The sequence below is a fragment of the Macaca fascicularis genome, chromosome 1 (assembly GCF_037993035.2).
Source record: "Macaca fascicularis isolate 582-1 chromosome 1, T2T-MFA8v1.1".
NCBI lineage: Eukaryota > Metazoa > Chordata > Mammalia > Primates > Cercopithecidae > Macaca > Macaca fascicularis.
This window is the reverse complement of record NC_088375.1, coordinates 104,795,720-104,819,534: the sequence shown is the minus strand read 5'-3', so window position 1 is coordinate 104,819,534 and position 23,815 is coordinate 104,795,720. Positions and strand designations below refer to the sequence as shown.

General features: G+C 48.5%; 1 protein-coding gene across 2 annotated transcripts in view; it reads right to left on the bottom strand.

The window, feature by feature from the left end:
• SMG5 (SMG5 nonsense mediated mRNA decay factor) overlaps window positions 1–23,731 on the bottom strand; it is a 35,452-nt gene extending 11,721 nt beyond the window's left edge. Inside the window, exons 1-14 of one of the 2 annotated variants that reach the window (XM_005541460.4) lie at window positions 23,507–23,731; window positions 19,851–19,949; window positions 18,289–18,412; window positions 17,483–17,639; window positions 14,982–15,071; window positions 13,740–13,829; window positions 12,997–13,075; window positions 7,957–8,082; window positions 7,782–7,850; window positions 7,141–7,349; window positions 6,211–6,348; window positions 5,450–6,049; window positions 2,683–2,858; window positions 612–687 (exon numbers count right to left, since the gene is read on the bottom strand). In XM_005541460.4, the coding sequence (XP_005541517.3) occupies window positions 612–687; window positions 2,683–2,858; window positions 5,450–6,049; window positions 6,211–6,348; window positions 7,141–7,349; window positions 7,782–7,850; window positions 7,957–8,082; window positions 12,997–13,075; window positions 13,740–13,829; window positions 14,982–15,071; window positions 17,483–17,639; window positions 18,289–18,412; window positions 19,851–19,949; window positions 23,507–23,580 (2,107 nt within the window). In that variant the 5' untranslated portion in view covers window positions 23,581–23,731. The remainder of the gene's footprint in view (window positions 1–611; window positions 688–2,682; window positions 2,859–5,449; window positions 6,050–6,210; window positions 6,349–7,140; window positions 7,350–7,781; window positions 7,851–7,956; window positions 8,083–12,996; window positions 13,076–13,739; window positions 13,830–14,981; window positions 15,072–17,482; window positions 17,640–18,288; window positions 18,413–19,850; window positions 19,950–23,506) is intronic. The other variant, XM_074040908.1, reaches the window with a different exon arrangement.
• Window positions 23,732–23,815: the final 84 nt, after the last annotated feature.

Here is a 23,815-nt window from a genome sequence, read left to right as displayed (position 1 = left end):
GATGAGACAGGACATACCCTAGGACAATGGAGAGAGATGGAGGGAGTGAAGGAAAGAGAGATGGACACGTAAGAGCCAGTCAGGCAGAGCAGAGGGGCTCAGGAAGAACAAGGATGGCTCAGGTTAGGAAGGCTTCCTGACAGAAGGGACAATTACATTGGGATGGAAATGAGAGGAGGGGCTCAGGATGAATGAATAGCCCTTGGCAAGTCTTAGGGGGTAGGAGCAGGTGGAGTTTTCCAGCTGGAAGGTGGTAGGAGGAGATGAGCCAGACAAATAAACTTGGTAGATCAAAGTCAATTCTCAATGACCACAGACATCAATGCAACAGCAGCAGCTAGGTCTGGCTCCCAGGGCCCTCTCACTCTGCCCTTACCTTCCCCAGGGAGCACACTCCCTTGCTGACCAGGTCACCTGCCCACAGTGCAGCAGTGTTGGGGTGGGAAACCGGAGAGGCCTAGACCACACAATGACTGCTGTGTGCTAGGGAGGCTGGCAGTGAATCCCATTAACCTCCTTACCCCAATGGCTGGGTTATGGGGACGCGGGATGGGCTTAGTAGGGCCATTGAGAGAGAAAAGAAAGGAGGGTAGTGCCAGGGACCTACTCACCAGACTCCTGGAGTTCGCCAGCAGCAGGCAACAGATTCAGCAATACAGACAGGCGGTTCCACAGACTTTGAGAGCTCTGGGGAGAGAGAAGGGAGAGGAGGCCTTCAGCCAGAGACAGTGGTGAACAGCAGTGAGCAAGGAAAGCACCACCCTGGAGGATCTGGCCTATGTTCAGAGGCCTATGGGGGTTTGATTTAAAAACTAACAAAAAAAGCCTGGGCAACAAGGCAAAACCTTCTCTCTAAAAAAAAAAATACAAAAATTAACTGGGCTGGCTGGACATGGTGGTTCATGCCTTTAATCCCAGCACTTTGGAAGGCCAAGGTAGGCGGATCACCTGAGGTCAGGAGTTGGAGACCAGCTTGGCCAATATGATGACACTTCATCTCTACTAAAAACACAAAAAAATTTAGCCGGGCACAGTGGCAAGTGCCTATAATCCCAGCTACTTGGGAGGCTGAGGCAGAAGAATTGCTTGAACCCAGGAGGCAGAGGCTGCAGTGAGCTGAGACTCTGCCACTGCACTCCAGCCTGGGCAATGAGAACGAAACTCCTTCTTGAAAAAAAAAAAAAAAAATTAGCCAGGCATGGTGGCATGCGCTTGTAGTACCAGCTACTGGGCAGGCTGAGTTGGGAGAATCACTTGAGCCCAGGTTGAGGCTGCAGTGGGAGCTGAGGTACGCCACTGCACTCCAGCCTGGGCAACAGAGTAAAACCTTGTTTCAAAACAAAACAAAAAAAGCCACATTCGGACCGGGCACGGTGGCTCATGCCTGTAATCCCAGCACTTTGGGAGGTTGAGGCAGGCAGATCACTTGAGGTCAAGAGTTTGAGACCAGCCTGGCTGAGCTTTTTCACCAGCTGAATACTTCATGAAAGGAGAAAGCAGACCCGGCGCGGTGGCTCACGCCTGTAATCCCAGCACTTTGGGAGGCTGAGGCAAGCGGATCATGAGGTCGGGAGATCAAGACCATCCTGGCTAACACAGTGAAACCCCGTCTCTACTAAAAATACAAGAAATTAGCCAGGCGTGGTGGCGCCTGTAGTCCCAGCTACTCAGGAGGCTGAGGCAGGAGAATGGTGTGAACCCGGGAGGCGGAGCTTGCAGTGAGCCGACATCGCTCCACTGCACTCCAGCCTGGTTAACAGAGCGAGACTCCATCTCAAAAAAAAAAAGGAGAAAGCAGCAAAACCACAAGGACTTTCTGGATCTAGATAGTAGGAAAAGCCAGGGTGTTAAAGGACGTTGCTTCTCTACGTCTAGCAGTAACCTATCCTTCCAGCCCTGCCATGTGCCCATACTGGAACACCTCTCTGGAGATGTGACTCAGCATCTCCATCTTCAGCACACTTCCCTCAGTGACTAATGACTGACTAACTGTCATCAAACATAAGCACACACCCAAGGGTGCACCTGGCCCTGACCCAAACCCTCTCATCTAGGGACTGGGGCGACCCACAGGGAAGAGAGTCTTCCACAGCAGGGCAGGTATGCCCCCAGAAGAAAACACTGAACAAATGCCTCTGGGAATTAGAAGTTCAAGGCTGACACTCTGAACCTGAGAAGGAAGGGAAAGCTACCATGGCCCCACCCAGCCTCCATGGCAGCCGGCTTGACAAGAGCTCGGTCCTGTTGTGTGACTCTCCTTAAGCTGTTTCCCCTGCCTAGTACATCTTCACAACTCTTGTCAGAAGTTGCCATCTCTTCTGTCACTATCCTCTACTCAGTGCTCTCTCCCTTCTCTGGATTCTTTGGTATTTATCAAGTTTGGTCCTTGAACACATACTTCTACTGGCATTACTTATAATGGCCAACATTATGCCCAGCTTTGGGGATACAAAGCAAAATAAGCAGCTCACTCATTGTTCCCTGGCCACAGGCTTTGTGAGGGCCAAGACCATGCCTAATCCTTCCCTGTCAAAGCATAAGGGCCCAGCACAGATAGGTGCTTAATTGCTTGGCAATAATTCTTGCCTTGGCCATCTGAGGGGATCCTCAGGCCCCATCCTGGCTCATCCCCTCCTCCAAGACCCTGGGACCTGACAGGGGCAATGGAGTGGACTGACACACCTGTGCACACACGATGATGAGGTCGGGATTGGTCCGAAGCCAGTCCAGGAAGACTTTCACAGCAGGAAGCAGGCCTTCGGCCATCAGGACCTGAAGCTTCTCCTGGATGCTGCGCTCATTCCGACAGGAGCGTCCACTGGACTCACTCCCCTCCGACTCAGAGCCCTCCTCAGAGGCTGGGGAGTGGGTGAATGGAAGAGAAAAAACTAGGATAAAGAAGAGACACTTGGCAGCAGGCCTCAGCTCTGTGCAGGGAGCATGCTTCCACCTGGCCTGGGCCCTTCCAAGGAATTCGGAGATGAAAAATCTGGGGAATCACTTACAGGCCAAATCACTTACAGCCCTTTATTCAATTTTTCCAGGCCCACTAACTCTTGTTTTTTAATCTCCTCCAATTCATTTTACCAAGGTTGCTTTTTAAATATGGTACCTTTTAAATATGATTCTTATAGACTCTAGTAATTTGTGATGTTGATCTACAGCTATTCATTCAACCAGGATTTATAAAGTGCCTACTCTGTGCTGGAAGGCAGGGCAGATAATTAGAGGGGAGCTCCAAGGGAGGGAGAAAAGCAAGGGGTACGGTTTTAAAAGAGTTACTTTCAATTCCTAGCTCTTCTACTTTGCAAGTGAGAACACTGGGCAGGTCCCTTCACATCTCTGAGCATCAGCTTCCTCATTTCCGTCATTCACTCAGTCATTCGATAGTTCTTTTTTTTTTTTTTTTTTTTGAGACGGAGTCTCGCTCTGTCGCCCAGGCTGGAGTGCAGTAGCCGGATCTCGGCTCACTGCAAGCTCTGCCTCCCGGGTTTACGCCATTCTCCTGCCTCAGCCTCCCGAGTAGCTGGGACTACAGGCGCCCGCTACCTCGCCCGGCTAGTTTTTTGTATTTTTTAGTAGAGACGGGGTTTCACTATGTTAGCCAGGATGGTCTCAATCTCCTGACCTCATGATCCGCCCGTCTCGGCCTCCCAAAGTGCTGGGATTACAGGCTTGAGCCACCGCGCCCAGCATTCGATAGTTCTTAAGTCCCACCCATGTGCCAGGCACTGTGTTAGTTACTGGGGATACAGCAATAAGTAAGATATATTCTGTCCTGCCCTCAAGCAGTTCGGACTCTAACTGGGGAGACAGACAAACCAACAGGCAACCTCACCAGAGTGGGAAAGGACTGGAGGCTGCAGAGGTGCAGGTGGCCGCAGGAAGCAAATCTAACATACCCTTGAAGGAGTCCCAGACCAAATGAATGACTTTTAAGCTAAAATCTAGGGGGGCAAGTAAGAATTAGCTAAGTGACAGACTGGGAGCAAGGGAGGAAAAGCACGTGCCAGACAGACAGAACACTATGTATGGAAGTTTGGAGGGGCCTGGCGCGGTGGCTCAAACCTGTAATCCCAGCACTTTGGGAGGCCGAGACGGGCGGATCACGAGGTCAGGAGATCGAGACCATCCTGGCTAACACGGTGAAACCCCGTCTCTACTAAAAAATACAAAAAACTAGCCGGGCGAGGTGGTGGGCGCCTGTAGTCCCAGCTACTCAGGAGGCTGAGGCAGCAGAATGGCGTAAATCCGGGAGGCAGAGCTTGCAGTGAGCTGAGATCCGGCCACTGCACTCCAGCCTGGGTGACAGAGTGAGACTCTGTCTCAAAAAAAAAAAGTGTGGAGAGGCTGGGCATGGCGGCTCACACCTGTAATCCCACCACTTTGGGAGGCCGAGGCAGGCAGATCACCTAAGGTCAGGAGTTTGAGACCAGCCTGGCCAACATAGTGAAACCCCGTCTCTACTAAAAATACAAAGATTAGTCGGGCATGGTGGCACATGCCTGTAGTCCCAGCTACTTGGGAGGCTGAGGCAGAAGAATCACTTGAACCTAGGAGGCGGAGGCTGCAGTGAGCCTAGATCGTGCTGCTGCACTCCAGCCTGGGCAACAGAGTGAGACTCTGTCTCCAAAAAATATATATATAATATATATAATATATATTTTATATATATTATATATGTTATATATATTACATATTTTATATATTATATTTTTCATATATATAATATATATTATATATTATATATTTTTCATATATATATATTACAAACACACAAATTAGCCAGGCGTGATGGCGCATGCCTGTCATCCCAACTACTCAGACGGCTGAGGCAGGAGAATCGCTTGAGCCTGGGAGGCAGTGGTTGCGGTGAGCCAAGATCACGCCACTGCACTCCAGTCTCAGCGACAGGGTAAGACCCTGTCTTTAAAAAAAAAACAATAAAAAAACTTTGGAAGTAAAAGACAGCCTAGAGTAGGGATGACAACTCTTCTACCACAGGACTGCTATGAAGGTTAAATAAAACACCACCCTAGAACAACGCAGGGTAGCCTTAACAAAGAGTTGCTGCTACTAAATGGGTACTCTCTTTGCAGGGAAGATCCTCAAGAGAGAAGTCTCACTCTAATGCACCTGCCCCGGTGGGTACCAGATGGTACTGGGGAAGGAAGCTGCAGCTGCAATTGTGTAGGGAGGAAAGCCCCAAACCCACAGGGCAGGGTGAAGTGCAAGAGAATTAAAACCAACAAATGGGTTGGGAGCTGGGAATAAGGAAGTGAACAGGAGAGCGGATCCTCAGGAAAAAACTCATGGGCTACACCATAGGCAGAGGGCCAAAGGGAAGGGTAGAGATGAAAGGTCATTCACATACAGAGGAAAGTGGCCTCTCTGGTGTCTGTGGCATGGAGGTGCGGACCAGAACAGGATGATGAAGTGGTCCAAATACCTGGCTCTGAAGGCTTGTCTACATCCCCATTGACACAAGGCCTGTGGCTGGCCGAGGTATGAGGGTCGGTGGTGGGCTGGAGGAGCAGGTTGCTAAAGGTGGGGGCCAGTCGGAAGCAGCGCTTAGTCTGGAACATCTGGGTGGACATGGCTTGTAGATTGCTGGCAATGCTAGCCTCACTGGGGCCCAGTGGGCCATTGAGGGAATCAGGAGCCTCTGATCTGCCCTGAGGGGGCTCCAGGGTTGGTGACCGTGTCCCCTCCTCTTCCTCCATATCTTCCAAGTCTGATCGGGACTCCTGGCTATTCATCTCCGAGTCTGTTTCAGCATCAAAGGCCGTTCCCCCACCTTCAAGACTCTTGTCAGAGCCACTGTCTGAGCCCTCACTGGCCCGGGCTGAGTCATGGCTTGAGTCCGATTCAAAGCCTTCACTCAGGTCACTGTCATCACCAGCTTTGGGTGGGTGGCGGCGACGGCGGAGGCAGGAGAGGCGGGAGAACTTACGGCTCTTTCTGCCCTCACCCACTTGGGGTACTATAGGAGGAGGCTCAGGATCTGGCTCCTCCTCTTTCTCCAGAGGTTCCTTGGACTCTGGCTCATCTGCGGAAAGAGGAAGGTCAGGTGGAGCCCGAGGAACAGGTAGAGCCTGGATGCTGGAATGTGCTCTCCAACACCACTTCCCCCCAAGTCTGTGTTCCTTTCCTTCATCCCCATGCCCCACACCAATCTTTCCATAGTGATGATCTCCCCCATTCTCCCACCTGTGCCATCACTCTGGAATGCCGGGACAGGATTCTCGCCCTCTTCCAGCTCAGCTTGCAGCCGTATGTTGACATGATTGACGAGGTGGGAGAAGAGGGCCAGGGTGAAGGCAATGGCTGCACTGTACTGCTTGGATCCTGAAGTTAGGAAAGCCAGGCATTAGGGGCCTAGGGCCCTGATGGGGAGCAGGCACCATTAATTCCAACTACATCTCATTTGTTCTCAACTCTTCCAAGGATCCAACTACTCATCAAAGATTTTTTTTTTTTTTAAACTTTTTAGAGACAAGGGTCTCACTATGTTGTCCAGGCTGGGTCTTGAACTCCTGGGCTCAAGCAATCAGCCCGCCTCAGCCTCCCAAAGTGCTGGGATTACAGACGTGAGGCACTGTACGTATCCTATTATTCCTTCCATAATCTAGAATGTAACATCTCACCTTGTGCTCCTTCAGATAAGCATATCCTTTTGTCCCACCTCATCCTTCCTGGCTTTGAGGTTCCTCCCCATACCTCAAGAACCTTCACATCCAGCCCTATCCCTCCTTACCTCCCAATCTTGCTCTGCATACACATCTGCCAGAAAGGCTTCCAGAATTGCCTAAATGCCTCCGAGAGCAAGGTCTGAAATTCTGTCTGGATCATCACTAAGTATCCTGACCCTCGTCTCTGCATAGGCCCTGGCCAAGGGTGTGCATATTTATGGGAGGTGGTAAGGAGAAGGGGGAAGGAAATGTGCTGTTGCTTGTACTCAATTACCAGGAGCTCCTTTAGGTTAGGATCCCTTGGCCCTTACTCGCCCACAGCCAAGCAGTGACACAGGAGTGAAGAGGCTGCTTGTGGAAGGAAGTTTATGAATAAGGAGCTGTAGAAAAGGGGAGTGAGGATCCCTGAACCCAGTGGAAGAGAAAAGAGGAACATAGGGAAGGTTACCTGCTCTCTCCAAGCTGTGCACACACATAAGGCAGATGATGACCATTTGAAAGATAAGAAGGTCCGGGAGGAAAGCATATCCACTCTCATACTCCTCCTCATCCTCACTGGCCAGGCTGAGGTTGGGTGAGGAGGGCAGGTAGAAGAGGCAGAGGTTGAAGTCCTCCAGGACTGACTGGCAAAGTGAGGTCAGCTCTGAGTCCATGGAGCTACAGAGGGGCAGGAGTAACAGGGGAGGTCAGTGGTGGGAGCTGGGGAAGGAGAAGAGCAGGGAATACAAGATTCAGAGAAAGGACTATGGGATGCTGCAGGGGAGACCTGAGAGCACAGCAGGGAAGGGCAGTGCTGGATTGATCTCCACAGCAACTAAAACAGGGGAAGGGATGTGAATAGGCTTCCCATTCAGCCATTCCCTCTTCAACATCTTCTAAGCACCTATTCTGTGCCAGAGAGCTGCTGGGAGAAGGATGGGCACAGGACTCTTGGGAGAAACAGTGAGGAATGCCAAGAAAAGACAAATTGGCTACGGATGTTCCAAATGAGGGCAGAACTCGACAGTTCACCCTTTTCAAGGCTCCTTCTGTAAAGTATCATGGCTGGGGCTCACAGGACAGTTTGGGTTCATGCTGTCTTCCACTCACCTGCTTTTGGGCTGTAGGAGGCTTTGCAGATACATAAAGTTCACTAGCAACCTTTTAATGTCTTTACATCTGAAATGAGAAGAGCCCAAAGTAAATGCTGAATGGCCCCACAGTCCCTATGGTCCTACTGCACCAACTGCAGAAAAACCCCATCCACCTCACAGGCCCCACTCACCGCTTTTTGCCGGGAGACAGTTTCCGAGTCTCACACTTCTTCAGTTGGTGGTACATTTTGGCTGCCTTATCATACAGCCGCTTGAGGTTCCCGTAGGCCCCCTCAAAGGACACTTCTGACTGGATGCTGTAGGAGAGAGGTGAGCTATTGAGTCTTGGCCAGGGGAGGATATGTTACTCTGCTGGGGCTTTAGGAAACAATGTTACTAGTAAATACAGGCTGGTCCCAGCCTCAGCTTCCATGTACATACTCAGGGTAAAAGGCTCATGAGCTAGCTTTCCTGATCACACACACACACATAACTTCTAGATTAGTCAGAGAAAAAAAGGATGTCTTATTCTCCTTTGTATCTAGAAAGAAGAATATCAATCCCACCCTGTTACAAACTTAGTTATTACCATCCCTGAAATACACTATTCTTCATCTATTTTTAAGCATAGAATACTTTATAATGGATAGCATTTAACAAGCATTTACTATCTGCAAGGATATTTACATGTACTATTTCAGTTAATCCTCCCAACATGCAAACACAAACATGTACTGAGCACCCACTGTGAGAGGCAATGTATTCTAATATTGTCCACATTCACAAATGAGGACACAGAGCCTGTGAGAGAACAAGCACACCCACCAAGGTCACACAGTTAGTACGTGGTAGAGAAAAGTCCCCAATCCCACTGTCTTTTTATTTTTATTTATTTTTTCTTTTTTTTTCTTTTTTGAGATGGAGTCTCGCTCTGTCGCCCAGGCTGGAGTGCAGTGGCACGATCTCGGCTCACTGCAAGCTCCGCTTCCCGGGTTCACGCCATTCTCCTGCCTCAGCCTCCCTAGTAGCTGGGGCTACAGGCGCCCGCCACCACGCCCGGCTAATTTTTTTGTATTTTTAGTAGAGACGGGGTTTCACCATGTTCGCCAGGATGGTCTCGATCTCCTGACCTCGTGATCCGCCCGCCTCGGCCTCCCAAAGTGCTGGGATTACAGGCGTGAGCCACTGCACCCGGCTTTTTTTTTTTTTTTTTGAGATGGAGTCTCGTTCTGTCGCCCAGGCTGGAGTGCAGTGGTCGGATCTCAGCTCACTGCAAGCTCCGCCTCCCGAGTTTAGGCCATTCTCCTGCCTCAGCCTCCCGACTGTTTTGTATTTTAGTAGAGACGGGGTTTCACCGTGTTAGCCAGGATGGTCTCAATCGCCCAACCTCGTGATCCACCCGCCTCGGCCTCCCAAAGTGCTGGGATTACAGGCGTGAGCCACTGAGCCCCGCCTGTCTTTTTATTTTTTGAAACTGAGTCTCACTCTATCACACAGGCTGGAGTGCAATGGCACGATCTCGGCTTACTGCAACCTCCGCCTCCCGGGTTCAAGCAATTCTCGTGCCTGAATCTCCCAAGTAGCTGGGATTACAGGTGCCTGCCACCACGCCTGGCTCATTTTTGTATTTTCAGTAGAGATGGAATTTCACCATGTTGGCCAGGCTGGTTTCAAACTCCTGACCTCAGGTGATTCACCTGCCTCAACCTCCCAAAGTGCTGGGATTATAGGCATGAGCCACCAAGCCCAGCCCCACCTAATTTTTTAACTTTTCTTTTGTAGAGATGGGGTCTCACTATGTTGACCAGGCTTGGCTTTAAACTCCCGGACTCAAGTGATCCTCAACCTCCAAAAGTCCTGGGATTACAAGTGTGAGACACTATACCCAGCCCTCAACCCAATCTTACTTAAAAAAAAAAAAAAAAAAAAACACACACACACACACACAGCCAGGCACAGTGGCTCACGCCTGTAATCCCAGCACTTTGGGAGGCCGAGGCAGGCGGATCATGAGGTCAGGAGGTCAAGACCATCGTGGCTAACACGGTGAGACCCCGTCTCTACTAAAAATACAAAAAATTACCCAGGCATGTTGGTGGGCACCTGTAGTCCCTGCTACTTGGGAGGCTAAGGCAGGAGAATGACATGAACCCAGGAGGTGGAGCTTGCAGTGAGCCAAGATCGCACTACTGCACTCCAGCCTGGGCGACAGTACAAGACTCCGTCTCAAAAAAAAAAAAAAAATTAGCCGGGCACGGTGGCATGCACCTGTAATCCCAACTACTCAGAAGGCTGAGGCAGGAGAATCACCTGAACCCAGGAGGTGGAGACTGCAGTGAGCTGAGATCGCACCATTGCACACCAGCCTAGGCGACAGGGCAAGACTCTGTCTCAAAAAAAAAAAAAAAAGAAAAAAAAACCCCAATGACTTTAACACTCATGACATTTTGTGTCTTGTTTCTTTTTTTTTTTTTTTTTTGAGACGGAGTCTCGCTCTGTCGCCCAGGCTGGAGTGCAGTGGCGCAATCTCGGCTCACTGCAAGCTCCACCTCCCGGGTTCACGCCATTCTCCTGCCTCAGCCTCCCGAGTAGCTGGGACTACAGGCGCCCGCCCCTGCGCTCAGCTAATTTTTTCTATTTTTAGTAGAGACGGGGTTTCACCATGGTCTCGATCTCCTGACCTTGTGATCCGCCCACCTCGGCCTCCCAAAGTGCTGGGATTACAGGCGTGAGCCACCACGCCCGGCCTTGTGTCTTGTTTCTTAAAAACATGTTTTCAATTATAAAAAGTGAGGTATAAAATAGAAGAAACCAATATCTGTGGTGAATTAAAGATAGCCACAAATTATCTGACACTCCTTCCACTGAGAAATGTGGTCTCTATCTCCTCCCCTTAAATCTTGCAGGGGGCTGCGGGAGGAAGGGCTATGACCAAGAGAATATTACTGAAGTAACAACTTCCAAGTCTCTTAAGTCATTGTTCACTGTTGGAGCCTTGAGCCACTACATAAGAAGTTCTTCTACCCTGTGGAAGATACCACATATGGTCCTAAGACCACACAGAGAAGGAGAGGGGCCAAATGAGTCAACTCTTCAGACATATTAGACCTTCCGATCAGCTGAATACCAATGACTAACCCTAAACAATGCCACTGGGAGAAGGCGGATTGCCCAACTGAGCCCTGCCCAAATGTCTAACCCATAAACCATGAAAGAGAATTGTTTTAGCAGAGTCAGGTATGCCCTTAGTGGGCACCTCCCAAACTTGGATATGCCTGGCTCTCTTTTGGAACTGACCCACCCTAAATCATGCTTAAGAGTGTGATGAGGGACCCAGGACAAGTAAGGGAGATCATTCTCTGGAAGCATTTAAGAAATGGGAAAAACAGGCCGGGCACGGTGGCTCACGCCTGTAATCCCAGCACTTTGGGAGGTCGAGGCAGGCGGATCACGAGGTCAGGAAATCGAGACCATCCTGGCGAACACAGTGAAACCCCGTCTCTACTGAAAATACAAAAAAATTAGCTGGGCGTGGTGGCAGGTGCCTGTAGTCCCAGCTTCTAGGGAGGCTGAGGCAGGAGAATGGCGTTAACCCGGGAGGCGGTGGAGCTTGCAGTGAGCCGAGATTGTGCCACTGCACTCCAGCCTGGGCGACAGAGCAGCAAGTCTCCGTCTCAAAAAAAAAAAAAAAAAAAGAAAAGGAAATGGGAAAAATACAGCCAGGCGCAGTGGCTCACACCTGTAATCCCAACACTTTGGGAGGCCAAGGAGGGCGGCTCACCTGAGGTCAGGAGTTCGAGACCAGCCTGACCAACATGCAGAAACCCTGTCTCTACTAAAAATACAAAATTAGCCAGGTGTGGTGGTGCATGCCTGTAATCCTAGCTACTTGGGAGGCTGGGGCAGGAGAATCACTTGAACCCAGGAGGCAGAGGTTGCAGTGAGCTGAGATCATGCCACTGCACTCCAGTGTGGGCATTAAGCTTGAAACTCCATCTCAAAAAAAAAAAAAGACATGGGAAAGATACACCAGGTTATAAACCTAGTAATGATACTTAAGAATGAATGGACGTGGTGGTGCAAGTATAGAAGGCCAGCCTGCACTTATCTAGACAAGGACAGGGACTCCCAACAAGCTAAACTGAACACAGGGACTAGGTCACCTTGGCCAGGTGAACCAGAAACCATGGCATATGGAATTATGAGGTACAATTAGTATGTTACTATTTTGTACTTTATTATCTGATTACTTTACTATTCGGATTGGATATACTTTAGTACTTGACCACTTAAGCTATGAAGACCACCCTACTCCTTTTGCTTGAAGCCCAAGCTTATTACATAACTTCTTCTGAGAATGAGCAATTTATTTCTCGGTATAACTTAAAAGCATTCCAGGTAAAGTATTCTGGTTTACCTCTCAGTCTCATGTGCTCTTGTTACGGTGACTTGTACAGTGACTCAATACCCTAAGCTTAACCAATTCTGGGTGCCCTGAAAAAAAATTTTTTTTTTTTTTTTTGAGATGGAGTCTTGCTCTGTTGCCCAGGCTGGAGTGCAGTGGCATGATCTTGGCTCACTGCAATCTCTGCCTCCTGGGTTCAAGTGATTTTCCTGCCTCAGCCTCCCAAGTAGCTAGGATTAGAGGCGCTCACCACCACAGCCAGCTAATTTTTGTATTTTTAGTAGAGATGGGGTTTTGCCATGTTGGCCAGGCTGGTCTCGAATTCCTAACCTCAGGTGATCTGCCTGCCTCAGCCTCTCAAAGTGCTAGGATTACAGGTGTGAGCTACCAGGCCCTGACAAAAATGTTTTTTATTCTAACAGCTAAGAGTCAGACCCAGGGAAGCAGTGACCCACCCTGCCGGTCCCTCCACATATATTACCACATTAACACACTCTAGAATTCTCATGATCTTGTCAGAAGCCACTTTGGTAACATTTTACTAACTGTATTAAATTTATTTCCTTCTTCAAGAAAACAGCAATCTTGTATTTTGCATAAGATAGTAAATAACTATTTTAGCTGCCCAAGTGCCTACAGCTCCAGCGGTTATGTGAAAAGCAGCAGGGCTGTGTCAGAGTCCCCCTGGACGGAGGGACCCTTCAATCTTAGCATTCCCCTATCTCAGCCACAAGCTAGAGGACGGAGGAAGGGAAGAAGGAAAACAAAGCTGGAATAATATGCACACAAAAAAACAGGGTTGGAAAAAGAGCTGGCAAATACTCACCACCGCAGGTAACAATACATGGCTTCCACATTATAGTACTTGCTGCCTGCCAGGGTGCCCAGCTGATTGAAGGGCATTCCTAGGGAGAAAGAGAATTCATGCAATCTAAGGCCACAATACTCATTCAAAGCTGCCAGGCCCAAGCAATGCTAAGCATCAGAGAACTTGTGGGGAGAACAGCTAGGTCTGCAGGCAACACTGGTGTCTCAGGTGATTAGCAGCTTAATCTTGTTCCTCTAGGGGATTAATGACATCTTCTTTTATCCATCAGCTTGTTCCCGCCTGGTGTGCCAGGCATTACCTGAATTGATGAAGTACCATTCCTCTGGCTTCCACTATGGCTCCTCCAAGGTTGATGGAACTCCACAGAGCCCTCTCCTCTATCTCAGCTCTGAGTGCTTGTTCCTACATGCAAATCCCCATCTCTCTCTATAATAGAGTCTTACGCTCTATTTCATTGTGCTCCTCTTTCCACAAGAGACCTCAGGGAGAGGAAAGCCATCTTCTCTTTTCCTTCTACTCTGCCTCACTCCTTCTTAGTTCAAGACTTTCCCATTTATCTTCCCCTTCCACCATTTTCCGAGTGTGTTACAAGAGGGAAAAGGTATAAATGAGGTGAAGTACAAGAGAGCTGAGAATGAAGAGGAGCTGGGGAAAATGAGTATGAACTGCCTGCCATCTCCACAACATCTTCCCTAGGAAAATCCTACTGGATTGGGAGGCCCAAGTTGGGGACAACTTACCAATCTGAGGAGCTACTGACAGGGCTTGGTAGTAAAATCTCTCGGCTAGCAGCTCAGTATCTACGCCAGCTAATTCATTCTGATACCGTGCTGCACAAGAGAGAAAAGGAAGGGAAACGCGATGATTTTGTTTCAGAAAACCCTCCCCCACATCTGGGAGTCCACTCTGAGAGCTGTAACAAGAGCCTGGAAGGAAGGTACCTGAGCTAGGAGGCAGGTTGCTGGGGTCTCTGGCACAGTCCTAAATCTGCATGACTATGGGCAAATTGTTCAACTCTCTTCCTTGCTGGTAGGTTCAAAATGTAAAGAATAGTGTTTGTGAAATAAATAAGCTCTTTTTTTGTTGTTTTCTTTTGTTTTTTCTTTTAGAGATGGGGTCTTGCTGTCACCCAGGCTGGTCTCCAACTCCTGGGTTCAAATGATTCTCCTGCCTCAGCCTCCCAAGTAGCTGGGACTACAGAAGCGTGCCACCACGCCCAGCCTGAACAGGCTCTTCTTGATAATCTCTTCCCAATGAAGGGGAGCTGCAGCACACATACATGCTTGCAAAGACCTCTGATATTTAGTTCTGAAATGCAAATGCTCAATTCCACAGGGAAGACATTACTAATGATACTCTGGTCCACCAAATATGAAACAGCTGACTCTCTGCACACATTGCTCATGAGGGGTCCAGGAGTGGGCTGGAGGCAGGGATAGGAGACCCAGGTCAGTAAGAGATAATGCACCCAGAGCCACACACCAACAGCCTAATGAGAAACCACTGTCTTATCAGGACAAGAGGCCCCAGGGGCCATAAAGCAAAAGAGTACTTTTCCATCCTTAGAAACATCTGTTAGGAAGGTAAGTCCTCCTTGCTGTCTAATTTCAATTCCTGTGCTGAAGTTGCTACTTATCTAGGAGTCCATAAAGATAAAAGAAAAAAAAAAAAAAAGAAACACTCAAAGAAGAAAAATATCAAATTATAATCTTCCCAACCCACTACTGAAAGAGAATTATTATCTTCATTTGCTCAAAGCTCAAAGACATTTCCCTTTTTCCTGTATTCACTGATCCTCTCTGACTCATGGAAGGGCAGTGAAAAGAAGGGATCACTGAAACAGATGGGAGGGAAAAAAAGTTCTCAGAGGCCAAACTATCCCTCCTGCTCTCCAACCATGTAATGGGTGTTACCAACAACTGAAGCAGCCTGGGCCTGTCCTGTAACCCAAAACTGAGAAAATGAAAGGTGCAAATTCTTACACAAATCCCCCAGGTACACTAGACATCGGTGACATGCCATCTGTGCCCAATCCATCTCCTTTCCTGAGGCAGACACTGGCTTCTTGCATCCTATGAGACAAAGAGAAAGAGATTTATGAGCCCATTCTTCTGCCTCCCTGCACCTATGGGGAAATAACTCTCCGAGATGTAGAGACTAAGAATCCAGGGCCTGTCTTGGAACTTGTCTTCCAGGGCAGAGAGACACTCATCCAGGACACAGGGAGAGACACAGAGGATCACAGGTGGCCACACACAGGGACTCAGAGACTTATAGGCAGATTCATTCATAGGAAAGGAAGGAACTGGAAGAGGAGGGCTAGGGCCCTCAACCTAGGATGGCACCTTGCAGGAAGGTCATCACAGGAAGGCTTCCAGAAAGGAGGAAGGATGAGCTTCAAGTATGAAGAGGGTCATAAGTGTCTTGGGTAGAAGTTACACACATAAAGGTAAAAGGTTTTGGGTAAATATGGGAAACTAACTTGCCCAAGAATGAAAGGTGAATGACGCCAATTAAAAAAAAAAAAAAAAGAAAAACCAAAACAATGACGACGACAAAATTTAAAAAAGAAAAAAAAGAAAGAAATGTGAATGAGGCCAAGGTAGATGCTCCTAGTGGAGATTCACAGAGAAGGCAGCCTATTGGAGAGTGTGCCCACGAAAGAGAAAAGTGGGCTTGCCCTGCCTGAGGCTGCTGATGGCCAAAGCTAAATATGCCTGAGCACTCACCTACCTCTCCCTTCCAAGAAACTGCCTGGTAACTTCAGAGAGCTTGAGATCTTTGGGAGGCAGTTTTCTCATGTGCCAGAAACTTGTCTAAGCATTCTACAGTATTGACTTAATCCTCACAGCAACCCTATGAGGTTACTCTTATTACTCCCATTTTACAGTTGAGGAAATCAGTCACACAGCTGCTAAGCAGCAGAGCTAGGATACAAAAGGCTCCAGAGACTGTCCTCTTATCCATTCCTTCTTACTGCCTCTCTCGGGTGTGTTGCTTCCATTTGGAACAGCCATTCCTAATGTTTTCTATAGATACTTCTCAGCTGGCTGAATGGAGAAAACATCAGTGAAGACAAAAACTAAAGTGGTTTGGGGAAGTAACTTTTTGAAGTGATATTTTTTTTCAAAGCTGTGGACCCCTCTAGCTATCTGGTAACCTATGAACATGGTCCCAGAATAATCTTGTCTTTGTTTTTAGATAATGTGGTGGCCTTTTTTTTTTGGACAGAAGGTCTTGCTGAATTGCCCCCAGCTGGAATACCGGTGATGAAATCATGGCTCACGGCACCCTCGAACTCCTGGGCTTCAGTGATCCTCCTGCCTCAGCTTTCCAAGTAGCTAGGACAACATGCATGCACCACCATGCCCAATTAAATTATTTTTTTTTGAGATTATGTAGGATCTCACTATGTTGCCCAGGCTGGTCCTGAATTCCTGGCCTTAAGCAATCCTCCTGCCTTGGCCTCCCAAAGTGCTGGGATTACAGGCATGAGCCACCACCTCTGGCCTAGAGGTTTTTTTTGTTTTTTGTTTTTTTTTGAGACAGAGTCTCACTCTGTCACCCTGACTGGAGTGCAGTGGTGTGATCTTGGCTCACTGCAACCTCCACCTAACGGGTTCAGACGATGCTCCTGCCTCAGCCTTCTGAGTAGCTGGGATTACAGGTGCACACCACCATGCCCAGTTAATTTTTATATTTTTAATAGAGACGGAGTTTCATCATGTTGACTAGGCTGGTCTCGAACTCCTGATCTCAGGTGATCACTTGCCTTGGCCTCTCAAAGTGCTGGGATTATAGGCATGAGCCACCATGCCCGGCCTAGATGTTTTTAAATGCATAAAACACAGGTGCTCTGCTTCTGATCACAGAATTCTTCCATGTGGTGACAAGGACACAACCTCCATCTCTGACCCAGAATGTCTGTCTTGGTAATAGAGGGGACAGAGAAAGCAGAGAGAGCTGGGGGAAGGAGCTCTAAAGGATGGCTGAACTGAAGAGAAAATTTACCAACTAGAAAAGGAGTTAAAATTATAGTTGCCAGTACCTCAGCTGGTAGAAAAGGAACTTGCACTATCTTGAAAGACTGTCCACAATTTTCCCAACATATCTAAAGATTTCAATATTTTCATCAAACATTGGGAAATAATTTCTAAAGTCAAAAGAAACGGTGCTGGCCAAATTCAACTGGGAGAAGAGAAGAAATGTTATTCACACCACCTTCCAGTGCCAGACCTACTCTAGGTCTTTCCGTCCCTCCCTCTGCCTCAGTCCACAATCCCAGGCCTCTCTCTTTCCTTAAGATCTTTACACTAACTCATATGATTTTCTGGATAAAACCAAACTTCATAAACCATTTGTATGTAGTTCTGCTAGAACTCTCTCTGCCTGGCTGGGTCACAAGCTACATGAACCCTGAGGGATAAGGCCAGAGGTAGAAGCATGAGAACCTGCTCAAGTCCACCTTTCAGGTTCCACTGACCTATGAGGGGGTCAGTGACATGGGTCCAGTCAATGCAGCACTGCAGTTCCAGCTGGTAGTGGGACTGGATATAGAGAAGGAGATGCTGGTAGAAGCCAATACCAGCAACCAGGTGCGTCCTGTAGGCACATTCCAAAGTGCTCCGGCTGTGGATGTGCTACAGATTGTGAAAGGGAAGGGGCTGGTTAAGCAATAAACTCAGAGTTGTACTCACCCTCCCTTACCCTGTTCATCTCACTTGGCTCTGGAACTTCATCTACATCTACTCTCATCTACAAGTTACTCTCATACTCTTAGCTCTAACTCTCTGGTTTTCCCATCTGGGACCAGGCTCCCCTCCTTCTTCAATCCTAATTATATCTGACTCTCTCTCTCCTTCCTTTCTGCTGTCTTTTTTTTTTTTTTTTTTCTGAGATGGAGTTTCGTTCTTGTTGCCCAGGCTGGAGTACAATGGCACAATCTCAGCTCACTGCAACCTCTGCCTCCTGGATTCAAGTGATTCTCCTGCCTCAGCCTCCCGAGTAGCTGCGATTACAGGCATGCACCACCAAGCCCGGCTAATTTTATATTTTTAGTACAGACGGGGTTTCTCCATGTTGGTCAGGCTAGTCTTGAATTCCCAACCTCAGAAGATCCGCCCACCTCAGCCTCCCAAAGTGCTGGGATTACAGGCATGAGCCATCACGCCCAGCCTCTTTCTGCCATCTTTTCTTGGCTCCCCTACCTCCAACCCTGTTCTGGGCCCACTTTCCTAGCTGTCTCTTCCTTCCTTGGCTTTCCCTCTTTAGACAAGGACCTCCCCTTACCTTTTTGTTAGTCTTGATAAGCTGGATAACTTCATAGTATACCTTTCTCCACAGCAGCTCCTCAGCTTTTCTCCCATAGTCCACTGGGTGCAGGAACATAAGCTTGACGCAGAGCTCACGCAGCCTGGAAGGGTGTAGGGGAGCATGAGAGAGACAGCCCATCCCTTGGAGCGGGGACACAAGAACTAAGGGCAAGAAGTCATGTGCCAACACCCCCACCAACAAATCTCTGTGCTTTCCAAGAGACATGCAGGGTCAATATGACCCAGCACAATAGCAGCCTAGGAAGGCAGTGGGAGTCCCAGAAGACAGAAGCACGAAGCATTAAACATTCTAATAAGCCTCATTTTTTCCCTTTGCACACTTTGCTCCCTTTTTCTCTGCCTTTTTATCGCCTCTTTTTTCCCCTTCATTATGCAGTATGGCCAACTCCCTTGACTCAAATTTTTTGTTTTTTTGGTTTTTTTTGAGACAGGGTCTCACTCACTCTGTGGCAGTGGCGGGATCATAGTTCACTGTAAACTTGAACCTCTGGGCTCAAATGATCCTCCCACCTCAGCCTAAATACAGGTGTGCAGGATTACAGGTGTGCGGCACCATACTCAGCTAATTTTTTTTTTTTTTTTTTTTGAGACGGAGTCTTGCTCTGTCACCCAGGCTGGAGTGCAGTGGTGCAATCTGGGCTCACTGCAAGCTCCGCCTCCCGGGTTCACACCATTCTCCTGCCTCGCCTCCCCAGTAGCTGGGACTACAGATGCCCGCCACCACGCCCGGCTAATTTTTCGTATTTTTAGTAGAGACGGGGTTTCACCGTGTTAGCCAGGATGGTCTCGATCTCCTGACCTCGTGATCTGCCCGCCTCGGCCTCTCAAAGTGCTGGGATTACAAGCATGAGCCACCGCGCCCGGCCACTCAGCTAATTTAAGTTTTTTGTGGAGACAGGGTCTTGTTTTTTTTTTTTTTTGAGACGGAGTTCATACCATTCTCCTGCCTCAGCCTCTCGAGTACCTGGGACTACAGGTACCCACCCACCACGCCCGGCTAATTTTTTTTTGTATTTTAGTAGAGATGGAGTTTCGCCATGTTAGCCAGGATGGTCTCGATCTCCTGACCTCGTGATCCGCCCATCTCGGCCTCCCAAAGTGCTGGGATTACACGTGTGAGCCACCGCGCCCGGCCTACAGGGTCTTGTTATATTGCCAGGTCTGGTCTCAAACTCCTGGGCTCAAGTGATCCTCCTGCCTTGGTCTCCCAAGGTGCTGGGGTTATAAATGTGAGACACTGTGCCCGGCCTCGAATGCCATTCTTTTTGTTTTATTTTACTCTACGTTTTAGATGTAGAGACTGTGCTACCTTAGGGCACCAGTCTATTAGATGTAAAACCTGCAGATGGAGTGAGGGATCCTATCTCCTCTCTTAGGAAGGCCAGAGATTACAGAGACCATAAAGGAACCATGAGGTAAGGAGGCAAAACAGAGCTTGTGCTTATATATCTGAGAAGATTTCTGGTAGAGATAGGCAGGGAAACAGTAAGGATCTGTGGTTTAGAGTCTCTAGCTTACTTGTTCCTCAGGCTAATGTTTTCTGGTTTGAATACTTCTTGGTAAGCAGTTTTGTTGCAAAGGATGAGGTCAAGTCGATGCACAGCCTCCACCACAGCCCTGCAGGGAAATACAGGCAAATATCCCCTGAGCCATATGCATGGTCCACGTAGGATGACGCTGGGACACTGATTCTAGAGGAGAAGCTACAGAATCAGTGGCGAGGAAAAAAGGAGAAGGCTGCAGGCTGAGCTCTGTACAAAACAAGATGAACACAGTCTCCATCTTGTTACAGTAACCCCTGCCCCTCCCCACCCGCAGCCCACCAGGGGACATTTGGCAATGGTGGAAACATTTAGAGTCATCACAACTCGGGGGAAAGGGTTGCCATTGGCATTTAGAGGGTGCTGTTAAATCTCCTGTAATGCACAGGACAGCCCACCACAATAAAGCATTACCCTACCCAAAATGTCAACAGTGTCAAACTAGAGAAACTGTGATACGGTAAGGCAGACTCTCCCAATGGAAAGAGCACAGGCTGTGATGCCAGGCAGAAAATCTAGGGTTTGAACCCTGGTTGTGTCTTACTCTGTGCCTTTGGGCAAATTACCTACCCTTTTAAAGCCTTAGTTACCACATCAATAAAAATGAAGATAATAATAGCTACTTCAGAGAACTGTTTTGAGGATTAAATGAAATCATAATTTTTATATAGCTCTAGTATATGGTAAACATTCAATAATAGTAGAATGAATAAATTATTATATAAGGCCTTATTATCCCTGACATAAAGGAAAAGCATTTTTAGTATAAAATTCTACTATGGAACTGTAGGGTATGATGGGCAAGTAGAGGGAGCTCCTAGACTACTTAGCCGTAAGTAGGATTCGGGTAAGCCTGGATTCTGCTGAAGGAATTATTTGTTGAACATAGTGGTTAAGAGTGGAGGCATGAAACCAGACCGCCTAGATTCAAATATTACCTCTACTTCTTACCAGCTATGTGGTCTTGGGCAAAATATCTAACTTCCTTATGGTTGGGTTCCTTCACCCAACCATAAAATGGAAATATTATTACCTATTTTGTGAGGATTAAATTAGCTAATACACAGAGCACCCATAACAGTGCCTGGTATATATAGTAATCACTCCAAGTGTTAGTCTCCATCCTTCTTGTCCTAAGGCTGAGGGGGAGACTCCAGGCACTAAGAGGGAGTCTGTCATCACAGCAAAGAAAAAGTCACAGAAACTCTACAATGGATGGCCAAGAGATCCCAGAGGTAGGTCTTGTATCTGGAAGGGTAAAACCCAGAAGACATCAGGCAGGAGCTATAAGAACATGTGAATCAGGCACAACTGTGGACACAAAAGCAACAAAAACACAGTGAAGATTTCCAAACAAACCAAGAGGTGCTCCCAGGCTGGGGAAAGTGGGCCACAACAGCTGGCACCCTGTGGTGGTGGTGGCTCAGGAGGCATACTACTAAGCTGCCCTGCACAGGGTGAAGTGACTGCCAGCACCCAGCGGAGCGGGTGGGATGGTAATCAATACCTTCTCACAAACAATCATGTTTCTTCAAACTGGACAGCCTAGAGATGCATGCCAAGCCCTTTTGGCCAACCTGGCCCTTGATGCCAGGCGCAGCACTAGTGATTTACTTTATACCAGCTCAGTTCCCAGGGCAGGGCTTTTATCTTTGGTGCCATGGAAAGAGCTAATGTGAGTGTATATTTTTATAGAAAAGCTCCATAGCTCTCTTTATATCATTAATCCAAAAGAAGGTAAATCACCACCACTCTGGGAAGCTCTAATTGCAGATGCTTAAATATGAGAGGGCTCACCACTTTTTTCTCATTTTCCGTCAGATCATAAGCTCCTCCACTAAACTATAATCTCTCTTAGGACAAAAACTACAAAATCTAGTCGTGTGTTTCATTCACTCCCGGGCCTAGCAAAAACAAAAATGTTTTTAAAAACAAAGAACTAATGAATTGGCCTAATTAACTGGTGCTTCCAGGCTCCTTTCTCCTGCTGCCCTTTCTTCTGACTTAAAATATTTCAGAATTTCATATCTGTAAACAGCTACGTGTGGGAGTTCCCCAAATTTCTGATGCTCAGAGTGACAAGTCCAGTCTAGCAACACATTTATCTTGAGCAGAGAAATCAGACTTTCCTCCTAGTTCCTTCCACATATCACCCAGCTATAATAAATTATAAAAACAGTGATTGGCTGCTTCAAATTTCTACCCTGCTCAAAGTCAACAACACAATTACACCCATGTGCACATAGGTAAGCCACATAGGCAAACACATCAGCTTAGGTTAGTCCTGTGAATGTAGTGGTTTAAGAAAGAACTACATTTAACGACAACTGGAAGGATGACCAGAGCCATCCCTAAAAGCTAGAGACAAGGAATACTGCAGACACTGCCCACGCGCTGTCTGACTGGCAGCACTGACACTCGGCAGCATGATGAGGCACACGTGCCGCCCCTAGCCAACTCCTCACCCGCCTGGGGACTGCTTGGGGCAGCTCATAGTGGGAGCCCAGGGGCCGCTAGATTGAATCACTTTTCTATTTTTGGAGTAGCCTATAGTCCCCTCTGCCTCTGGCTTACAAAGCCAGAGAAGGCAGGATGCCTACTCAGAGGAAAAGACAACATGCCCTCTTGACTCTTTCACTGCCAAAACGGGGCCAAGGCTCTGAGGGTCGTCTTCTCATGCAAGCATCCGTGTTCTATAAAGCCCAAGCTAAATGAAAACCCCAAACTCTACTCTGTAGTAGAAAGCACAAAACTCAGTTTCCATGCTTCGTCCTATTTTGACCCAGTTATGGAGCCCATGTTCTAGCTGACCTACACAACAAATCCTCCACCTTCGATGGGAAGAGCTCATTCGGGCCTGTTCCTAACAGAGGGCTGAAGGGCTGAAGATGTGACTTGTGAAGCGTGGGTGGCATTATGGAAGTCAAAAACCAGGAACGGAAGTTGCCTGGCAAGAGACTACAGTCATGAGGCTGGGAGGAAGGCAGGACTCAGGAGTCCCCAGGTGCCTGGAATTGCCTCCCAGATCCCAAGAACGCTCTGTACACAAAGTCGTTCGTGGCCCTTCCAGGCCAAGACTTTCTCATTCAGACTCCTCAAAATTAGAGCTGTATGGGACTCTAATTTAGAGCACATCCAATTCAAATATTTATTTTTAAGGATAAAGAAACTGAGGCCCAAGGTCACATCGTGAGAGAGTGGCAAAGGATGGACCTAAGCCTAGCTCTACGGACTTTAGTCCAAGACTCTTCCTTGTAAATCCCACAGGATTCCAAGCATCGTTCCCTTCCGGGTTTTTCTACACCTATGACCCCACCTTCACCTACCCAACCCTTCCAGCCTTCAATTCTCACCCTATTACCCGAACTCCACAAAGCTTAGTGCCCGCCCCAAGCAAGCTCACTGCAGAGGGGATTCCTCCACGTGCTTCCCTCCAAACCTCCCACCCACCCAATTCCTCCTTTCAGTTCCATCCTGAGTTACTACGGGACCCCGCCCCGCCTCCAAAATTGCACCCTCCTTCCTCTCCCGCACCTTACCCCGACACACGGGCCCCGCCCGCGCGGGAGGCCCCGCCCCTCGCCGTCTCCCCACTTCCCTTGGCGGCTGCTCTCACGCCCTGGCCCCTCTCACCGGTAAAGCCGCTTAGTGTGGAGGACTTTTGCTTCGGGCTCGCTGCTCTCCCCTGTGGGGGGGCCTTGGCTCATGGTGCCCGGGTCCGGGGGCAGCTCCCGGTCACAGGCCCCCGCCACCCACCACTACCACCACCACTGCCGTCTCCGGCCGTAGCCGCAGCCGCCGCCGCCGCCGGCCCTGCTCGGCCGCCATCGCTGTGAGGCGGCTGCCCGCGACAGCTCCTCCTCCGCCTGGCAAATCTCGCGATGGCAGCCGCACAGTTGCGGACCAGTGGCCTGCTGCTACCAAATCTCGCGAAACTCGTTT